The 21,985-nt window shown below is 53.7% G+C and overlaps 1 protein-coding gene across 1 annotated transcript in view; it reads left to right on the forward strand.

Annotated features, from left to right (window-relative positions):
• Window positions 1-9,977: 9,977 nt before the first annotated feature.
• The window catches only part of TAF4 (TATA-box binding protein associated factor 4), a 72,122-nt gene continuing 60,114 nt past the window's right edge, over window positions 9,978-21,985 (forward strand). Inside the window, 2 exon segments of the mRNA XM_032606697.1 lie at window positions 9,978-10,701; window positions 10,703-11,309. Coding sequence (XP_032462588.1) covers window positions 10,036-10,701; window positions 10,703-11,309 — 1,273 coding nt within the window. The 5' untranslated portion in view covers window positions 9,978-10,035.

The raw sequence follows: 21,985 nt of genomic DNA on the forward strand, positions 1-21,985 counted from the left end.
TCTGGGAAGATCCTACATGCCGCAGAGCAACTAAGCCCGTGCACCACAGCTACTGAGCCCACACACCACAACTACTGAAGCCCACATGCCTACAGCCTGTGCTCTGCAACAAGAGAAGCCACCACAATGAGAAGCCCGTGCACCACGACGAAGAGGAGCCCCCGCTCGCCGCAACTAGAGAAAGCCCGTGCACAGCAGCGAAGACCCAACACAGCCAAAAATAAAAAAGTAAATTAAATAAATAAAATAAAAAATAAATGCTAAATGTCTCATGCATATAAAAGAGTGTATATATCACAATGCATCTTTTAACTAACAAGAAGAAAGTGAGCACCCATGTCCCCACCATCCAACCTAAGAATTCTTCAGTGGAGAGTTTCACCCAGTCCACACCCCCCCACCGCCACCTTGCTGGGCTCCTGACCCTGAGTCTGGGGTGTCTTTGGCTTCAGTTCTTAAGGGGTGGGGGTAGTGTTGCCTGGCCATGCGGGGCAGGGGTGGCCACCCAGGGTCCCACTGCTCTGGACACTTCCAAGCAGGGCCCGATTTCCAGCACCAGGCATCTCCTTGGGCTGCACATCAAGGGTGTCGGCAATTGGCACAAATCAGGTGTTCCCCCCGCTCAGGAAGACGGTTATTAAACACTTACCAACACCTAAGTGGATGATTGATCCCTGACTTCTAGGACCTTCTGTGTAGTTGAGGTGGTAAAACCTACGAGTATAAATAACTTGAGAATGTTGATGAGACCACTTCTGGTCATTTATCCAAAAGAACGGAAAGCAGGGGCTTGACGAGATGTTTGCACAACCAGATTTGTTAGCAGCGTTATCCACAGCAGCCAAGAGGTGGAGACAACCCAAGTGTCCATCGATGGCTGAATGGATAAGCAGAATGTGATCCACCCATACTCTGGAATATGTTCAGCCTTAAGGTGGAAGGAGATCCTGCAATATGTTACAGCATGGATGAACCCTGAGGACATTATGACCAACGACGTAAGCCAGACACAGAAGGACAAATACTGTGTGATTCCACTTATATGAAGTCTCTGAAGTCATCAAAATCATAGAAACAGAAAGTAGAATGGTGGTTCCCAGAAGCCGGGGGAGGGGGACAGGGAGTTGTTTAATGGGACGGAGTTCAGTCTGAAAAGATGAAAACGTTCTGGAGATCTGTGACACAGTGCAAATACCTAACAGTTAGGTAGGTTGGTCCTTTTCAGTTTGGTCTTTCTGGCGGGTCTGCAGTGGGTTTCCGTTTGCATTTCCCTGGGGACCGATGAGGCTGGGCCCTTTTTATATTCCAATCATCCTCTCTATCCATCAGAAGTGACGTGCCCATTTTTTCTATACTGCACCTAGCTTCTCCCACTGCCTTTCCATTCTTTTAATGGTGTCTTTTGATGAGAAGTTCTTAATGTAGCCCAATTTATCAACTTTTTCCCTTTATAGTGTTTAGCACTTTTTGTGCTTATTTTAAAAGAAATCTTGAAAAAAAAATAAAAGGAATTCCCTCGCCATAGAGTGTTTAGGACTCGGTGCTTTCACTGGTGTGGCCTGGGTTCAATCCCTGGTCAGGGAACTAAGATCCCATGAGCTGCACAGCTCGGTGAAAAAACAAACAAACAAACAAAAACTTTACCTGCTCCGAGATTATAAACATATTTCCTTCTACAAGTTTTATTATTTTACTTTTCACATTTAGCTCTTCAATTCAGCTGGAATTGTTTTTTCTGTATGGTGTGAGGTTTGGGTCAAGATTTATTTTTCACCCTTATGGGTGGCCATTGACCCAGAGCCAATGATTGAAAAGACCGTCCTTCCACCACCGCAAGGCATTGTCCATTGTGTCATAAATAGACTGACTGTATATATGTGTCTTTTTCAGGACTCTCTATTCATTTGGCCTATTTATCTATTTTTGCACCAATACCTCACTGCCTTAATTACTGTCATGGTTATGATATCTGGTAACGAAGGTCCTCCAGAGTTGTTGTTGTTCAAGACTGCCCTGGCTGTATTTGTCCATTTGCATTTCCATCTGAATTCTGGAATTAGCGTTTCTAAAATAAGCATTTATAAACTAAATCCCCTGCTTTACTTGTGGGCCACACATTTTGATATGTTGTACTTTCAGTAACGTTCAGTTCAAAGTATTTTCAAATTTCCCTTGTGATTTTTTTGACCCATGGGTTACTTAGGTATTACCAAATATTTGGGGTTTGCATTGTTTTGTTATTGATTTTATTCCAATATGAACAGAGAACATATTCTGCACGATTTCAATCCTTTTAAATTTGTTGAGATTTGTTTTACGGCCCAGCATTTATCTTTCTGAGGGCACTATGTGCAGTAGAAAAGAATGTGTTGGGTGTGGTGTTTGATAGATATCAGATCAAGATAGCTCACACTGTCATTCAGACCACTTGTGTCCATCCCGAGAGAGTTTTGTCCCTTTGTTTGATGGGTGTTAAAATCTCCAACAATGGCTGTTGGATTATCTATTTTTCTGTTTAATTCTGTCCGTTTTTGCTTCACGTATTTTGAAGCTATGAGGCACATACCAAGTTATGGTTTTTGTCTTCTTGATGAGTTAGCCATTTTTCATTAGGCAGCGTCCCTTTTTATCTCTGACACGCTCTGTGTTGAGGTCCATTTTATCTGATGTTAATACAGCCTCTCCAGCCTCCAGTTAAGCGGAGTGTTTGCGTGATACATTGTTTTGAAGTGTCTCTCGAAAACAGCATATGGCAGAGTCTCGCTTTTCTATCCTTTTAATTGAAGTGCTTAATGCTTAACATTTAATATTATGGTTAAGTTGGTGAGATTTAGGTCTGTCATCTATTTGTTTTATGTTTGTTCTTTCTAAAATGTCCTTTTTTTTTTTTTAAAGGAAAGCCAACGTTGGGGGAAGATGTGGAATCTTTTATTTATTTATTTTTAGTTTTGGCTGTGTTGGGTCTTCGTTTCTGTGCGAGGGCTTTCTCTAGTTGCGGCGAGCGGGGGCCACTCTTCATCGCGGTGCGCGGGCCTCTCACTATCGCAGCCTCTCTTGTTGCGGAACACAGGCTCCAGACGCGCAGGCTCAGTAGTTGTGGCTCACGGGCCTAGTTGCTCTGCGCCATGTGGGATCTTCCCAGACCAGGGCTCGAACCCGTGTCCCCTGCATTAGCAGGCAGATTCTCAACCACTGTGCCACCAGGGAAGCCCTAAAATGTCCTCTTTTGTTTTCTTTTGGATTATCTGAATATTTTTCAATTTTCTAGTTTATTGATCGTATTTTTAGGTATGGCTCTTCGTGTTAATTTTTTTAGTGGTTGCTTTAGGGATTATAATACGTATCCTTAACTTTTCACAGTCTTCTTTGAGTTAACATTGTACCAAGTCACATAAAATGTAGAACACTTTCTTTTTTCAAAAAATTAATTAATTAATTAATTTTTGACTGCTGGGTCTTTGTTGCTTCGTGCAGGCTTTCTCTAGCTGTGGTGAGCGGGGGCTACTCTTCATTGCAGTGTGCGGGCTTCTCACTGCGGTGGCTTCTCTTGTTGCGGAGCACGGGCTCTAGGCACACAGGCTTCAGTAGTTGTGGCTCGCGGGTTCTAGAGCACAGGCTCAGTAGTTGTGGTGCACGGGCTTAGGTGCTCCGCAGCGTGTAGGATCTTCCTGGACCAGGGATCGAACCCGTGTCCCCTGCATTGGCAGGTGGATTCTTAACCACTGTGCCGCCAGGGAAGTCCCAAAATGTAGAACACTTTCAATGTCATAGGTCCATAGTTTGCTATAGATTTGCTAGAGTATATTTAAATGCAGTAAAACCCCCCACCATTCACTGTTATAATTTTGCTTTAAATAGACATGTATTTTAGAGAAATGAAGAGGAAAAATATTCTTTTATATTTGTTCAGGTATTTACCATTTCTGATGCTCTTCATTCTTTCCCGATGACCAAGTTTCTATCTGGTATCATTTTCCTTCACTCTGAAGAATTTCCTTTAGCATTCCTTGTAGTTTAGGTCTGCTGGTGATGAATTCTCTTAATTTTCTTGTATAGCAAAATATCTTTATTTACCCTCATTCTGGAAAGATAGTTTGAAAGTTTGGCATTCTGCAAAAGGGTTCACGGGCTTTCTTTCAATACTGAAAGCTGTTGGTCCACTTTCTTTTGGCCGCCATAGCTTCCGATGAGAAGTTAGCAGTGTCACTTCATTGTTCCCTGCATGAGATGTGTTCTCCTGCGGCTACTCATGTTTCTCTTTACACCCAGCTTCCAACAGTTTGACTATGCTGTGCCTGTGCATAGTTTCCTTTGAGTTTATCTTAGTTGGGGGTTGTGGAATTCTTCAAGCATGTAAATTGATGCCTTTAACCAAATATAGAAAATTCTGTAAATTTTGTCTACAAATACTCTTTCCTGCCCTAGTTTTTCCTCCCTTTTTGTGATTTTAATTGCACAGATGTCAACATTTTGATTCTATACCAGCGATCCCTTATGATCTTTTTATTTATTCCCCACTCTTTCCTTTTCAGACGGAATACATTCTATTGATACACCTTCAAGTTCACTGATTTCTTTCCCTCTGTCATTCCACTCTTCTGTTTGGCCCATTCAGTTAACTTTATGTTTAAGAAATTTTAACTTTCAGTTCTAGAATTTCCTTTTTAAGATATATTTTACAGTTCTCTGCTGTGATTTATTTATTTGTTGACTTATTTATTTTGGCCATGCCATACGGCATGCGGAATCCTAGTTCCCCAACCAGGGATCAAGTCTGTGCCCCCTGCAGTGGAAGCATGGAGTCTTAACCACTGGACCACTAGGGAAGTCCCAACTCTGCTGTTTTTTTTTTAAAAAATCTTTTCACTCGTTAAAAGCATATTTTTCTTTACATGAGTGATTACAATAGTTTAAAATTTTCTTTTGCTAATTCCATCACCCGTGTCGTATCAGGGATCAATTGCCCATACTTTTTTTTTTTTTTTTTTTTGAGAATGGCTAAGATTCTCCTTTTCTTTGTTTAGTAACTTTAGATTGTGTCCTGGATATTGTGTTATTTTGTGTTGACCTTGGATTCTCTTATATTAACTCAAAGAGCATTGATTTGATTATTTCTATGTTTGTGTTAGCAAATCAAAGATGACTTGGTGGGGCTCAGACAGCAAATACTGTCCCTTGGACAGCAGCTCAGATCTCATCTCAGTTCTTTTATTCTTAGCCAAGATGCTTGGAGTCTACCCTATGCCTGTGTTCCAATGTCACCTGGAGATTTAGGCCCAGGTTACAAACAGAATTTGGGTCTCCCCTTCTCTCACTCCTTCCTTTCTGGGATGCCCCCAAATACTTTCCAGAGGGTGTCATTGCCCAAACTCTATCTCCTGGCTCTCAGGCCAGCAGGACTGCAGGTGTTTTGTTGGTGCTTATCTGCCCTGCATGGCATGGCCTGCCCTTAGGCTAGAAGCTGTGAAAGCAGGCACCTCACCCGGCCGTTCTCTTCTTCCAGGGCTTCTCCTCTCCAGCACCTGCCTGTGCTCACTCTGACTACTCCAGGTGAGCGTTATGTTGTCCAGAGTTCATAGCGCTGTCTGTGGCAGGTTAGATCAGTAGGAGTTCACATACTGGCAATGGAAGCCTAGCTTGTCCATTTCTGTGCAGAAATCCTGCCTGGGATCTTAAAATCCATTTGCATCGATCTGTAGAGTATGTTGGGGGAGAAATGACATTTTTACAATACTTAGTCTTCCAATTCTTGAACTTGGTATATCCCTCCATGTAATTACTTTTTCTGTAATTTCTCTCAATTGTGTTTTACAATTTTTTGTCTATAGGTCTTGAGCTCTTTGATGTTAGTTTTATATTAAGGTATTTGGTGATGCTGCTGCAAGCCAAGAATGCCTGGGGCCACCAGAAGCTGAAAGAGGCAGGAAGGACCCTCCTGGAACCTCCAGAGGGAGTGTGACCCTGCTGACACCTTGATTTTGGACTTCTGGTTTCTAGAACTAAGAGAATAAGTTTCTGTTGTTTTAAGCCCCCAAGTTTGTGATAATGTTACAACGGCCCTAAGAAACTAATGCACCTGCATTTACAATCAGTTATGTGTTCATCCTGGGACATGGATCCCTTCTTGACTGTGGCACAGCCCGCTGAGTCTGCAGCGCTGAGGGCTGCCGGCTGGGGCAGGGAAGTCTGGTGAACCAAGACTCTGGGAACAGGGTCCGGCCACCAGCTGCCATCTAGCTGCCTGTCTTTTTTTAAGATTGTTATGTTGTATTTCAGGCAGATAACAAAAGCATAGGAAATATAACAAACACTGCATATCTTTCACACAGCCAGAGCAACACTGAAATTGACTCGTGGTTGTTTATTCTTTTTTTTTACGTCTTTATTGGAGTATAATTGCTTTACAATGGTGTGTTAGTTTCTGCTTTATAACAAAGTGAATCAGTTATACATATACATTTGTCCCCATATCTCCTCCCTCTTGCGTCTCCCTCCCACCCTCCCTATCCCACCCCTCCAGGCCGCCACAAAGCACCGAGCTGATCTCCCTGTGCTATGCGGCTCCTTCCCACTAGCTATCTACCTTACGTTTGGTAGTGTATATATGTCCATGCCTCTCTCTCGCTTTGTCACAGCTCACCCTTCCCCCTCCCCATATCCTCAAGTCCATTCTCTAGTAGGCCTGTGTCTTTATTCCTGTCTTACCCCTAGGTTCTTCGTGACATTTTTTTTTCTTAAATTCCATATATATGTGTTAGCATACGGAATTTGTCTTTCTCTTTCTGACTTACTTCACTCTGTATGACAGACTCTAGGTCTATCCACCTCATTACAAATAGCTCAATTGTTTCTTTTTATGGCTGAGTAATATTCCATTGTATATATGTGCCACATCTTCTTTATCCATTCATCCGATGATGGGCACTTAGGTTGTTTCCATCTCCGGGCTATTGTAAATAGAGCTGCAATGAACATTTTGGTACATGACTCTTTTTGAATTATGGTTTTCTCAGGGTATATGCCCAGTAGTGGGATTGCTGGGTTGTATGGTAGTTCTATTTGTAGTTTTTTAAGGAACCTCCATACTGTTCTCCATAGTGGCTGAACCAATTCACATTCCCACCAGCAGTGCAAGAGTGTTCCCTTTTCTCCACACCCTCTCCAGCATTTATTGTTTCTAGATTTGTTGATGATGGCCATTCTGACTGGTGTGAGATGATATCTCATTGTGGTTTTGATTTGCATTTCTCTAATGATTAATGATGTTGAGCATTCTTTCATGTGTTTGTTGGCAGTCTGTATATCTTCTTTGGAAAAATGTCTATTTAGGTCTTCTATGTTTATTCTTATATTTAAGAGAGCGTGTCTGATGCTGTCTCCATTTTATTGAGAAGATAATATACTGCTTAATAAACCTTAAAGTCCCACACAGCTGCCGGCCTGGGAGGCTGCCTTTTTGCTCATGGCCTTGCACGTTTGCACCGCTGTAGGTGGCAAGGATGTACTGTTTTTGGGTTCTGCCGTTCTCACTTAACAATAAACATTTTCCCCTGTTTAAACCTGATGTTTATATTTACACTCGTTTTCAGGCCCTTTTTTCTCTTCATGCTAGTTGGGATTTTTGTTTCAAATTACAGAAGTCACAGGGAAGCTGCTTGTTGAAGCAAGTAAAACCACAGAGCGATATTCAAAGATAATGCCCCAAGTCCCCAGGGTGGCCAAGGTTAACAGTTTGATAGCGTCTCCCCGCCCTCCTATCTGGAGGAGGGGAGGAGCCACGTGGCTTCCGCCCCCACCCCGCTCTCCAGGCGGGCCGTGCTCTGGAGGGCACCAGACGCGGGAGAGTGCCTAAGCAGTCGGTAACTCCCACCTTCTCTGCGGGCGACCCCTCTGGAAGAATTGGGTGGAGCGGGGTGGGGCGTGGTGGGGCGGGGAAGGCGGCGCACGTACGCTTCACCTCGCACACTTCCTGCTGGACTGGAGGGCGCCCCGGAGGACTCTGGGGGTGATGTCAGCACCACTGCGGCGCGGAGGGTTGGAGGGGTCCTGGCGGGCCTTCAGAGGACGCAGGAAGTCCCTGCACTGTGGGGAAGCAGGAGGGGCCTGAGATGGCACCACCTCCTCCCTTCACTGAAGATCGGAGTAACTACAGGGGCGGACGGGAGGGGGACCCCCTCCCCCGGGCCTCAGAACCCGGGGGTCACGGTCTCGCGGCAGCCAGTGATCTGGCCAGTAGCACGGCTGCTAACTGTTCTACCCTGACTCCGATCTGAGTGTTTTGAGTGTAGACTACGGTGTACACCTCTGTTTCCCACTACGGAGGTCGCACCCGGGGCTGAAGTCAGCTTGCTTTTGTTTGGCCCACCTGAACATTTTCTAATGAGTTGTCAACATTAAAGATGATGAGATTTTACACGTAATGCCACATTTCTGCTCTGGCTCGAAAACCAGACTGTCCGCCCGCGCTGGGCTCAAAGAGCGGTGGGGATGGCGCGCAGGCACCCCGCGTGCAAGGTCCCCCACCCCAGGTTTGTTCCACCTTCTGGGCACTCAAGTTCGGGTGCAAAATTCCGGTTCTCTCTTCGCAGGGTTCCCCCCAACACTGGCCCATGAAGGCCCCTTTCCAGGCTCCAACCGCCGCGCCCATTGTCTAAACCCGCCCCGTGAGTGGGGCTCGCGGGGGCCGGCGGGTTCTTTTGTTAGGCGGTTAGAAAAGATCATTTACGTGTCAACAGCTTCCCGCATTGTGCTGCGGTCCGTGTGACTGCGGCGCGGGCTCTTCAGCTGGAGCGAGGCTGGAGGCACCTCTCTGGGTCCCCCGCCCACCCCCCCAAAAAAAGGGGAGAGAAGAGAACCCCTAGGCATGTCCCAGAATACCATCTTTCGGTGAAAAAACCCCGAAAACACGCAGGAGAGAACTTTACGTGAACTGTTTCTACAGAGAAGGTGCTCGTAAGGTTTAGATAACTTACTTCGTCAAAACGACAGAACGGGAAATAAGGACCCGAGGAAGACCTCCAGGATGGACGCTCCCTACGGGAGCTGCTGGTCCCAGCCGGCGCCGCCGTCTCACCCAGTAATTTACACACACTCGTGTCCGGGGGCCGCGCCGCCGGAGAAGATGAGTCACCCTGGCGCGGCCCCGGGCGCCGACCCCCGCCCCGCCCCGCCCCCGCCGCCCGAGCAGCGGCCCTCACGGCACGAGACGCCGGATCTCGGGCGGACCAAGGCGCCCGGCCGAGGGGCAGGCCAGCGCTCGCCCCGCCCGGTGCGCCGAGCTCCGGGTCTCGCGCCCGCCGGGCAGCAATGGCGCCGACGCCCAGGCCGCCTCCCTGCCTCGGCCCCCGGCCCCAGCCCGCACCCTCCCGGGCGCCGGGTCCCCGCAGGCGGCGGCGGCGGCGACTCCATGACGGGCGTTGGGGTCCCGGGAGCACGGCGTCCCCGGATCCCTCGCCCGCCCGCCCGGCTCTCCCCTCAGCCCCGGCCGCAGCCATTTTGGAGCGAGCGGAGACAAAGAGCCAGTCACTGCCGCCGCCCCCACCAGGTCCCGGCCACGGTCCCTGCCCGTCTCGTCCTCTTGCCCTCCGGCCTCTAGCCCGTCCGGCGGTCGCGACCCCCACGTCGCCGGCCCAAGAGCGCCGGGCCCGCCGCCCGCTTCCCACCCGCCCGCTGAGCCCCGGCCGCCCTCCTGCGCACCGGCCTCTGCCGCTCGCAGCCATTGGACGCGCCTTTTAGGCGAGCGCCGCGGCCAATCGTGGGGCGCCGGGCGGCCGGGCGGGGGGCACCGTGGCCAATGGCGAGGCGCCGGGCGGCGGGCGGGGGCGGGCGCGCCGCCGCGCCTGCGCAACGCGCCGCCGCCGCCCTCCCCCCCGCCCGGCCGCCCGCGCCCCCCGCCCGGCCGCCGCCCCCGCCCCGCCCGGCGCGCGCCGCCCCCCGCCCGCCCCCGCGGCCGCCCGCCCGCCCGCCCGCCCGCGCGGAGCCTCCTCCCCGCCCAGCGCCGGCCGAGCGGCGGCGGCGGCGGGCCGAGGAGGAAAGATGGCGGCGGGCTCGGATCTGCTGGACGAGGTCTTCTTCAACAGCGAGGTGGACGAGAAAGTGGTGAGCGACCTGGTGGGCTCGCTCGAGTCGCAGCTGGCGGCCAGCGCGGCCCACCACCACCACCTCGCGCCCCGCGCGCCCGAGGCGCGGGCCGCGGCCGCCGGCGCGCTCGGGAACCATGTCGGAGCCGGAGCCGTGCCGGCCGAGGGCGCGCCCGCAGCGGCGCCGGAGCCGCCCCCCGCAGGTAGAGCGCGGCGCGGCCTGAGCGCGGGCGGCCGCCGGCCGGGCCCGCGTCCTCACTGCGCTGCTTCGCTTGTCCCCGCAGGGCCCGCCGCGAAGCTGAGCGCGCTCGAGGCCGGCGCGAGCGCCGCGGCCGGCGCCGGGGCCGGGGCCGGCGCCGCGGCCGGGGCCTGTGCGCCGGGGGCAGCGGCCGCGCCCGAGCCCGCCGCCAAGCCCGCCGCCCGCAACGGCCCGCCCGGCGGCCCCGGCGCCGCGCAAACTTTGAATGGGAGCGCCTCGTTGGGGAACTCGCTCCGCGCCGCCGCCGCACCTGCTGTCAGCCTGCTCCACAACGGGCCCGCGCCCGCGCCGCCGCCGCCCAAGCCCGCCGCCGCCACTGTCATCCAGACGCCGCCCTTCCTCGGCGCCCCCCCCGCGCCCGCGCCCCGCGTCCCCCTCGCCCCCCGCGCCCGCCGCGCCCCCCGCGCCCCCCGCGCCCGCCGCCGCCGCCCCGCCGCCGGCGCCGCCCGCCGCCGCCAGCCTGGCCCGGCCGCCCGGCCCCCCGGCCGGACCCCCGGTGGCCGCGCAGAACGGGGGCAGCGCCGCGCCCGCCCCCGCGCCCGCCCCCGCGCCCGCCCCGGCCCCAGCGCCCGTTTCTGCCCCGGCGCCCGCCGCCAACAGTCAGCCAGGGCCCGCCGCCGCGCCCGCGCAGGTGGCCAAGGCCGACTCGCCCAAGACTGCGCTGCAGCCGGCGCCCCCGCCGCCGCAGACCCTGGCGGCCAGCTGCCCGGCCGGCGCGGGGGCCGGCATGATCCTCGGGCCAACTATGCAAGGGGCTCTGCCCGCCGCCGCCGGCCTCCCACCGCCGGCCCCCGGTACCCCCACCGGGCTGCCCAAGGGCTCGACCAGCGCGGTGACCCAGAGCCTGCCCAGGACGCCCTCGGCCACCACCGGCGGGATCCGGGCCACGCTGACGCCCACGGTCCTCGCCCCACGCCTGCCGCAGCCGCCGCAGAACCCGACCAACATCCAGAACTTCCAGCTGCCCCCAGGTGAGTGGCCGCGCCGCCGGGCGAGTGCGTTCGTGCCTCGCAGCTGGGCGTCCAGGAAGTTGTCGCGCTGGCAGGACGCGGAGGTCATGGGCCCTGCGTGGGCCTGCTGCGAGCGGTGGTGCGCCTCTGCCTCGGCGCGGGACGGTCCTGGGCATGCGAGTGTGTGTGTGTGATGTGGCAGTGGGGGCCTCCTATCTGGTGCAGTGCTTGGCTCCAGCTTAGTCCTTTGCGTTGCAGAGCTTCTCTGCCAGGACTGCCAGTCCGGCAAGTGGGTCCTTTGCTCCCTTCCTGGCCCTGCGTGCCCCTGCCCAGTCCCCGCACGGTGGAGAGCAGTAGCAGCTGGTGCTCCGGGGACAACTTACTGGGTCGTTCAGCCTGGGCCCGTGGCTTTCCCATGCTTGGCACTTCCCTCTCTGATTTCTGGGATCAGGCATGTGGTCTGTGTCCTCATTGAACTCTTCTGCTCGTTTATTATGCTGGGCTGTGATTGGTGTCCCCTGCCGGTGGGCTAGGGACCCCCCTTTCCTGGTGAGGTCGGCGGAGTGACGCCCCCTCCACGAGGCTGGGCAAGGTTGCACGGAAAGCTTTCGCTGCCCTGCTGACACCAGGATGGCAGAGTTCCCAGGTGAGCCTGGAGGAGTCGCGGGGCACACAGCCTTCCTGGTCGGAGCCCTTGCCTCACGCCCGCTCTGCAGCCGTGTTTCAGCACTCCTCGTAGGCACGGTGTCGTTCTGCACGGCGTCCTCACTTAGAGGATGCCGGTTACCTTGATTATTACCAGTGAAGTCAGCGGTGGGCACGTGCTCTCCCATCAGCGGGTCCCTCGGAGGTACAGACGGTGCAGGAGGACCGCGAGCCTCCTTGACCCCACGCTCCATCTTCCGTCATCTCGGCAGCTCTTTAGGTTCGCCAGCGAAAGGTCCCCCACGGCATTACGTGTCCCGCTGCTTTGTTTCGGGCTTCCTGGGCAGAGAGAAACTCCAGCACTGGAGGCTCCCTGTCTTCCCTTCCATGCCCTCCGCCTCGCCTGCGCGGACTCGGAGCGCTCCTCCCCTGCTGTGTAGTAACGTGTGCCGCCGTACAGGAGTGGTAGAAACAGCACGTCCTGTGCCTGTGTCCCCCATGCTTTCGGAAAAGAACGGTTGGTCACCTTGAGAGGATTTCAGCGTCTTGGAAGGAAGGATTTGCTGTCAAAGTGCTGTGAGGTTTGGAGCCGTGGTGAAGTCTGGCAAGGACCTGATGTCACACGGGTGGGAGGAGGGGAGGCTCCAGCCAAGAGCAGCGTTTTTGGGTGGTTGTGGGAGCCCCCCTGCTGTGAGGGGAGGAGTGGGGGTGTAAGTTACTTGAGATGTGCGGGCTGCCCCTTACAGCACAGTTTGTTTGTTTTTGAGTTTGTAGGAGGGTTTTATTAAAGGTTGTGTTTTGCTCATTATGTGTCTTTTGACCTTTTAGTGGAAGATATGTTTGATCTTCAGTAACGTTTAAAAAAGAGAATTCGTGGTTGTAGCACATTATGGAAAATGTCAAAATACTTTTTACCTACTTATTAAAATACCTCCTCATTGGTCCTCGGCACCTTCCTCGCTCCTAGCAAGGCCGGTTCCATGCGCTGCACTTTTGTTATTGAAAACTGGTGTGAGCTCGTCAGTAAATTTTGCGAGACCGGCGCGCTGTGCCTGGCTCCCAGGGCGGGGCGGAGGCCATCGTCGTGTCCCCCGTCCCCCCCCACCCCCCGGCCTGCCTGGATGGTGCCTGTAGGTGTGGCTGTTTGGGGTTGACTGGATCCCCTTGGTCTGGGCCTCTGCGTAGGTGAAGCCTTCGCTACCTTATTTCTTCTGGGGGGAGGAAGCTGTGGTTTGGAAAGGGCACCTCTGTCATCTTCGTTGCGATTGACCCTGGATTCCCTCTCATCTCCTGTGCTAGCGGTGTGTTAGAGATGTCTGCCTGTGACAAGTAGGTGACTCCTTGAAGAAAATTGTAAAAGCGCTGACTCTTTGCATGAGTTCTCACGAGTCTTTGCATTAGTCCCACGTGTGAGAGCAGAGAACAGCTCATGTTGACATTTGGGTGACAAATGCTGAGAGCTGTGCTTTAAAGGGGCCAAATGCTTTCTAGAAAATAAAAGATTCGCATTCATCTCTTCATGCTCCCCTCCCCCCACAGTTGATCTACTGATTTGGAGCGCTGATTAATTCCGCTGCTTCACCTTAGTAACAGAAGAAGCACAAAAAGTATAGTTAAAATTACTACCAGTGCCCCACAGCAGAGTGCCTTCTTTTAAATAGCACAAATTAGTTCTTTAAATCAAAGTGACAGATTACGAATATTCTAGTTACCTCGTATAATTGGTCAATCGGAAAATATTAAATTCTGTTTGATGCTTCCTTTTCACTGAAATTTTTCATCATAAAAATGTACAAAGTGGAGGTGGAACTAACTTGTAAAAATAACTGTTGCTTGGATGATAACTCATTCTTGTTAGTACTCAGGCATTAGGGGTGGGCAGGGTTTTCAAAGCTACGCTTAGGTGTCAAGTGAAGTAACAGACTGTTGGCAGTTGGAGCGTGGCTGAGAGAGGCCTGCCCCTCCCAGTGCCTTCCCTCCCTGTAGGTCAGAGTCCGAGGGGGGAAACAGAGGGACAGAGGTTTCACCGAGTCCCTGAGGGCCAGTCAGGCCTTGCATGTTTCATCCTCACAGCCACCGTGAGCACGTGTTGAACTTGGTTTCAGTAAACTCAGTCTCGATATTCCTTGTCAGGACAGTTGTGTAAAGAGACGTTGATGTTATTGTAATTAATTTACTCACTTAAGGGTACCAGAGTTTCAATTTTATCTGCTGTGGGGAATGATAAGAACACATAAGCCTTCAGAGAGATTGTTGCAGCAAAGGCAGTGGACCCAAGAACAGTGAAAAGCACTAGTTAGTTCTGTACAGCTTAGAATAGGCATAACGTCGAAGTAACGTTATTATTATAGTTGAAAGGAGAGAAAAGTGATGCGACACCGAAATTGGCGTGTGCGCAAATGGTTTTAAGAGATCTTTTGAGATCGATGTTACGCTAGAGATGCTTATTTCTAAAGGTTATCTTTTCTTGCATTTTCAGCAGTGTATGTCTGTCTGTTCTGCTTTCACAGAGAATTTGTTCTCCCGTGGGTCTAAGGTTTGGCTGAAGTGTTGGTTCTCATTCCGGGATAGAACACCTTTCCTCCATACCTGGGCTTCGGGAATGTTTGCATGGGGCTGGTGGCTTAAGATGAACACTCTTGAGGCTGCTGAGGTCTAGGGCAGGGGTTCCCGTCCTTGGTGAAAAGAATTATTGGATGGTGGGGAAAGGGGAAAAAGAGTACAGGGTAGCAGACTGTGCTGTGTGGACCGGGTTGAGTTCTGGGAAGGCTGATCCTGAGCCGGGTGGCAGCCCCAGAGTTTTGGGCTCTGGACGTCTGGTGGCCGGCTTCGGCAGAAGTGCTTTGGCACAAGGGATGTTCTTAGAAGTTTAGATTTTGTTACTTGAGGGCACTCTTGACCTGGGACAGAACATATGGTTCTTTGGAGTCTCAGTTTCCCCAGGTGGAAAGTGAGCTTGACCATTTTGTGAAGCACTGTGAAACTGCATCCGGAGGAGCGGTGCGCGCCACCGTCAAGTAGCGTTTATCCACACGCTGTCTCAGCTCCATTATGTTTCTCACTGGTTTCCAAGCAGTATGTTGCTGTAGATGTAGCAAAGTCTAAAACACAGTTTTATTCCCATCAGAACCATGCCCAGATTGGACAGGTTCTCAGTGACCGGGGAGCCTGGTGTGGTGGCCAGCTCTGGTTCTGTGAGAAAGTTGCTGAGGTTGTCATCACAGGTGGGCCATAGACCTGGGGGACATGTCCTGGAAGCCGTGGGGGACAAGGGGGTGCAGCTGTCTGCAGAGAGAGTGGACCTGGGCAGGGGGCTCACTTTAGGCCAGAGGCCTTCACTGAGTTTTTCTCTTGACATCCTTAGATAACAGTGACATTTGAAAAAAATAAAAAACAAAAAACTTTTGGGGAGCTGTACCCGGCCAGCACTGGGCATTTTTGCTTAGCGTAGCAGAGGTGGTGTCTCTGAGTTTGCTTCCACACCGCTGGCTTGGAGGCGAGGCCCGTGGCGGGCAAGCAGGCGGTCACTCTTCCTTTTTCTCTGTCCCACCTTGGAAGCTGGCTGTCCGCATCGTCTTTAGGGTGGATGTAGCCGTCTTGGTGATGTGGACTCATCAGGATGAGGCTGCACACGTAGGTGGGTGTCTTTCGGAGCTGGTGGTTCTCACGTTTTAGCAACAGCCAGGAAAGGGGTCCCTCAGGCCCTTCCGGGGTGTCTCTTCTCATTGCGCTCCAGGGCAGTGGGCCCTGCCCTTGTGGCGGAATCACCAGGGTTTGAAGAGACAACTTTCTGAGTACCACTGCATGAGGGGTGCGTCCTTATTTGCGAGGGCTCTGGAAGGAAGCAGTTGGGAAAGTGGTCTCCTGGCTAGGGGGCGGCTGTCTCGCCCCCCAGCCTGTGGGGTGGAGCCTGGGCTCTGGCCGCTGCCCGCCCCCCGCAGTGGTGTTTGATCGGAACTGGAGCGGCTCGGTTCAGACCCCGCCCTGGGGGGAAGCGGCTCAGTGGAAAGAGCAGCGGTGCACCTGTCTGTTTCCTTGAAGTCGTAATGAGATGCCGGTGGTTCCTGACATGCTTCCCGAGCCCGTTTCAGTGTAAATGTAAGCTTTCCTCATCTTAAATGATACCTTTTAAGAAAGCTTTTTCATAAATCACTAGTCGTATGTGAGTTGATCAAAACATAATTAAAACCGTTTTTGAAAATCTTGAAGCAGAGATTTTGAAGGACTCTGGAGAAACTTGCCTGAGATTTGGGGTAATGTGCATAGGTCTCGGAAGCACTTTTCCTTGTCTTCGTGTCGATGGCCAGCAGGAGACTCAGGTTTTCTTGATTGTCTTGATTGATTCAGCCGCCGTTCAGTGCTCTCACCTGTGAAATTTGTCTCAGGCTGGAGGTCGGCAGCCTTTTATTTAATCAGGCCTTTGATAGTAAATAAAACAGTCGAACCAAGTAAGAAAAGCAAAGGACAGGGGAGCTGTTTGCAGCAGGACCCTCTGCCCTGGGTGCTGTGCGCCTGGCGGGTGACTGAACTGTGTTGTTTCCTGCTGGGCCTGAGGGGACCCTGGCTCCTGGCCTGTGAGTTACAGATGCATGCACTTCAGAGCTTCTTTCTTAGAATAATTGCTCTTTAATGCTCCGTGAAGTAGAGCAAGTGCTATAAAGTCATGATTGAAAATTGGAAACTTTATATTTCTAGGGTAGGGCTGTGCACGCTTTGAATAAGAAAATTTGAAATTTAAAAAATAAACGTATTTATCTTTGGCTGCGTTGGGGTCTTCGTTGCTGCGCACGGGCTTTCTCTAGTTGCGGCGAGTGGGGGTTACTCTGTTGCGGTGCGTGGGCTTCTCATCGCGGTGGCTTCTCGTTGTGGAGCACGGGCTCTAGGCACGCGGGCTTCAGTAGTTGCAGCACGTGGGTTCAGTTGTTGTGGCTCACGGGCTCTAGAGCACAGGCTCAGTAGTTGTGGTGCACGGGCTTAGTTGCTCCGCGGCATGTGGGGTCTTCCCGGACCAGGGCTCGAACCCGTGTCCCCTGCACTGGCAGGTAGATTCTTAACCACTGCGCCACCAGGGAAGTCTTAAAAATTTTGAATTTTATATATCCTCGAATAGCTACACCAAGGAATTAAAACCTTTAGTAAACAAAGAGATACAAAAAATGTCCACAATTTAGATTCCTCCCCCGCCCCCATTTGAGAAGTGCATAGACGTCGCCCCTGTTTGTCCGGCTTCCTTGTCCGGCTGCCTGCCTGTCCGTGCTGCTTCATGGGCGTGGATGGAGGCCGTGGATGGAGGCCGGGGGAGCTCCCCACCCTCCTGGCGTGGGCATCGTGAGCGGGGCTTGAAGCAGGGCCTGTGACTGCAGAGCCCCTCTGCAGCCCTGTGAAGCTGAGTTGGACTTTTGTCCTTCCCTCCTGAAGTTAGAGCCTGGATGGGAATTTTCTGCCTCTTCCACATGGCCTGGGAGGAAGGGACATGCACGCTGATTTTGAGCCCAAACTCGGGAGACGTGTGACCAGGTGAAGAGGAGGACGCGGGATATCCGCGCTGACGCTGGGGAACTAGTATCCTCCAGGGCTTGTTTCCGAATGTTCTCTAGCTCCAGAGGTTGGGGAAATCCTAAAACGGTTCTTACGACCGTATCAAATTGGATGTCATATTTTAGAACTTAGGGGCAAGCGGTAAGAAGGTTCTAGCTCTCAAGTGACTTGTTTTGGGGGGGGGGTGGTCAGTGGTCTGAGTAGACACCAAGTGGACAGGGCGGGACTCTAGTAGCCAGGAGATCTAAGCCCTCCTCCCCAGTGCTGGGCGCGGCCTGCCAGGTGTGTGTCCGCTGGTCGGAGTGGCAGGTGTTGGCTGGACACTCCACAGAGGGCAGAGAGGCCTGTGGGGTCAGCGAGGAGCCTGTGAGCTTCGGGGAGGGAGAGGGCAGCGCACACCACTCACACGGCCGTGTCTCAGCATCACGGGGAGAAGGCGAGAAGGCAGCTTCTCCACTCCGAGACTTTGTGCTGAAGTATGTGGACAGCTGCTCAGGAAAGGAGTTTAAAGGAGTTTTTTACACCTCTCACAGGGGAGCTCACCTTCATAAGGTTTATGCAGATGGACGCTGGGTGGTAGTGAGCCCAGCACATGAGAGACAGGCCTGATGCGTGCCTGTTTGATCTGTAAAGATGCTGTGAAATAGTAGCATCTTAGGTACCACGACACTTACTTGAAGAATTAGAAAGGAAGTGTTCTTGATGGATTTTCAAATGTAACTGTGTTATTAAAGTCCTTAGTCACTTGAAAATGGCTTCTTTCCTCACCTGTTTTTTCTGATCATAAAATTAGATTTATTCCTTTAGGAAGTTTGGAAAGAGAGGGGCCCTGTGGCCCGCCTTCTCCTGCGTGAGTCTGGAGTGCAGCTCCCACCCCTCAGTGATCTTTGAAGTTCCCTTTGTCCGCCTGGTCCCCCACTGCCTCGGGCCAACACTTCGTCGCAGGCCCCTGTGACAGGCTGCTGTGCTGATGTGCACTGGTCTGTCACGAATGACCCTTAGGTGGCTGTCCTTGTGTCCACTCTGTGTGCGTCTGCTGGGCTGAGCACTTTCAGGTCTTTGATAAAGATTGTCTTCTGAAGAGCTCGACCATTTACGCTTTTGAAACCATGGTTTTTAGAAATGTGGCCAAAATACGACTCTTTAGAAATCGATAGTGTTCTAAAGACTTCTTTAGACAGTTGTATCTAGTTTTACGTCACATTTTTTTCAACCAAGTGATGTTAATTAAACCCCTTGATTGGTGGAGGTGTTGATGCAGGGGGCGGCCCGATCACACTCATGCTTTCCAGGTGTGGACTGAGCCAGTGAGCCAGGCTGCTGGGGTGCCGGGGTCCAAGCTGGGGGCCCCCAGTTCCACAGAGCCCCGGCTGTCAGGGTGCTTCGTCGTGCTGGGCAGCAGGCAGCGGACGAACAAGCGGAGCCTCGGCAGGGTTTCTCACGCTAAGTTGATGGAGGAGTGGACGAGGGACCAGCAGGTGCCGCCGGCCGGGAAGCCCTTCCGAGCAGGCGAGTGAGACCTGGGTGATGAGAAAGGAGCCACGTGCCGCCTGGGACCCGGGTTCAGGCAGAGGAGGGAGCCAGTGCAGGGGCCCGAGGGCAGGTCAGGGAGAGGCTCCTGGGCCGGAGTGGGCGAGCGGGGGTGGGGGGGCCACGGGGGATGGGTGGGGGCTGGCTGGCTAAAGAGCCGTGTAGCCAGGTGTGCTGGGGGTTTGAGTTTATTCCAGGTGCGCTGGGAAGGCTTTGGAGGGTTTTCGGCAGCGCAGCGGTAGAATCCGAACTGCGTTGTGAGAGCACTTTGTGTCTGTGGCCAGGGGTGAGGTGGCCAGGGCAGGACGGGCAGCGTCCAGGCGGGGGCAGGTAGCCGGGCCTGGGGTGCCGGCGTAGGGTGGAGCGCTGTGGACTTGCTGATAGGCTCAAGGCCAGGGAGTCCCAGAGGGACTGAGATTCGGGACCACAATGACACGGGAGAAGGTGGAACGTTCCCTGGGTGGGCAGTGAGGGTGGGGACAGATGTGTGTGTTTGGACACGTTAAGTTTGAGATGCCTATTCCCAGAGGAAACATCAGAGGTGGGTAGTTAAATATAAGGCAGGAGCTTGCGAGAGAGGTTGGAAGAGGTTGGAATTTGGGAGTCATGGCATTCGATGGGATTTTTGGTTGTGGACGGTCACCCCCAACGGAGCCTCAGCGTAGACCCAGCGAGTGAGGGCTGCCTCCTGGGAGAAGGTGGGGAGTAGGCAGCCCCCTGCTGGGGCGGAGTTGGGGCGGGCAGAGGGTCAGGAGGAAAGGGTGGCCCTGAATGCTGCCAGCTCTTTGGGGAAGAAAAACATGGGGCACTTGTTTTAAGAGTGTTTTGTGATGCCGGGTGTTTGTCATTGAGGGAGTGCCGTTCCCTGGCCTCTTTGCCGTTTTATTTATGAAAATGGCTTAGAATGAACATCGTTACTTTCGACACGGTGCGTGAGTTGATGAGCTCAGGTGATTTGCAGTCCTCGACTTCCTGCCATGTGCAGATGGAGGGATGCAGGGGTCTGTAGGTTTCTGGAGCTGGTCGGTCCTGTGAAGGTGACCTCCTCTGATGAAGATGCTGAGACTGGAGGTGAGTGGCTTTTCAGGGACCCGGCGGCCAGTTACCGAGGGGCTGGGCCCAGAGAGAGGCCGGCCAGCTGGGCCTCCAGGGTGCCTGCTCCTTCCTGTGCACCCCTCATGGCTGTGCCGACTTGAAACAGCTGATGCACAGGGACCAGGCTTTTCACGGGGAAAATCCATATGGCGAGAGGCTGTTCCCAGGGTGAGTGTGCCCGCCACCCGTTCTGGAGACACAGGTGCGGGAGGGCGTGGAGTGCCCGGGCCGCGGGCTTCTCGGGGTGGCAGCGACTGTGCTCTGTGGTCCCGGCTTGGAAAGGCCCCTCACTGCGCCCGCGGGCTCTTCTCTGCACGGGCCACAGGTGCTCCGGTCGAGGCCACCTTGCCGGCTGGAAAGGGTGAGCGGTCAGGAGGCACCCTGGCCTTGAGGCCCGGGACCTTTCTCCTGATGGCAGAGGCCGTGGGCTCCTGCAGCCTGTGTCCGGGGGCTGTCTTGGTGGGCAGTCAGCAGCCCTACTCGTGGCCCCGCAGGCCAGGGCAGTGGTTTGAGAGCTGGGCACTTGTCGGTCAGCAAGCACTAACTGAGCACCAGGTTCAGGTCCGACCTTGTGCTGACGCAGTGTGGTCCTGTCCTCAGGGAGTGCCTTTCTGATGGGCTCGTGTTGCTGAACCACTGTAAGTCAGTGCGTGAGGGCAGGAGTGGGCCGAGTGTTATGTCATTTCTGAGATGCAGTGTCATTAGTCAGTCCCTCCCCTGGTGTAATTTCTCAAAGTAGAGGTTCTGTCTGTTATATTCAGTTCTGGAGGCTCCAGAGTTTTCTCTGCTGCTTTGGACTGATTAGATAACAAGTCAGGTCTGGTGCCACTTAGTTATGTGTTTGGCAGTTTAAGAAACTCAGTTCAGAAGGCTCACTTTGGAAGTCCTCGGGTGATGTAGTAAAGATAGCCTACAGCTGGGCCACGGGGAGGCAGGCAGAGAGCCCTGAGCCAGAGCTTGTCAGTGATTGTGTGGGTCTGGGCCTCGGTGCCTGGCCTGGGCCCTCGTGGACTGACCCCTGCTTCCCTTCCACGCTGAGCAGTTGGGAAACGGCTGCCTGGTGCCGCCTAGCGTCCTGGAGCTGTGGGGGCTTTGCAAACGCGCCTCCGCGGGGGGCTCTGAGGCTGCGCTTGGGGGTGCTGTTGGCTTGGCGACCTCGGGGCTGCCAGCAGAGTCTCCTGGTGTGGGTGTGGGCTGCCGACCCGCTGGGGACCTGCTTCCCTAGAGACAAGTGTTGTGTCTCCGGTCTAGCCTTAGCAGGGTGGGACAGGTGAGCGCAGGGATGCGTGGGCACGGGCAGAGCAGGCGGAGAGTATCTGGGCTCCATTCTCCGGGTCAGCACGGCCGGATGGCAGGAGTACACCGTGTGCAGGAAGCAGGTGGGGTGGGGCCCGGTGTGAGCCCACTTTCGAGGCTGTGCAGGGACACCACTCGGATCTGTGTTACCACCTGTGTTGTGCTGTGTGTTCCTTCACGCGCGAGCTTTCTCTAGTGCGCTGAGAGGGGGCTACTCTTCATTGTCGTGTGCGGGCTTCTCATTGCAGTGGCTCCTCTTGTTGCGGAGCACGGGCTCTAGGTGCGTGGGCTTCAGTAGTTGTGGCACGTGGGCACAGTAGTTGTGGCACGCGGGCTCAGTAGTTGTGGCACGCGGGCTCTAGAGCACAGGCTCAGTAGTTGGAGCATGTGGGCGCAGTAGTTGTGGCTCACGGGCTCTAGAGCGCAGGCTCAGTAGTTGTGGCATGTAGACTCAGTAGTTGTGGCTCGTGGGCTCTAGAGCACAGGCTCAGTAGTTGTGGCGCACGGGCTTAGTTGCTCCGCGGCATGTGGGATCTTCCCGGACCAGGACTCAAACCTATGTCCCCTGCATTGGTAGGCGGGTTCTTAACCGC

This window comes from Phocoena sinus, chromosome 15, assembly GCF_008692025.1.
Source record: "Phocoena sinus isolate mPhoSin1 chromosome 15, mPhoSin1.pri, whole genome shotgun sequence".
NCBI classification, from domain to species: Eukaryota; Metazoa; Chordata; class Mammalia; order Artiodactyla; family Phocoenidae; genus Phocoena; species Phocoena sinus.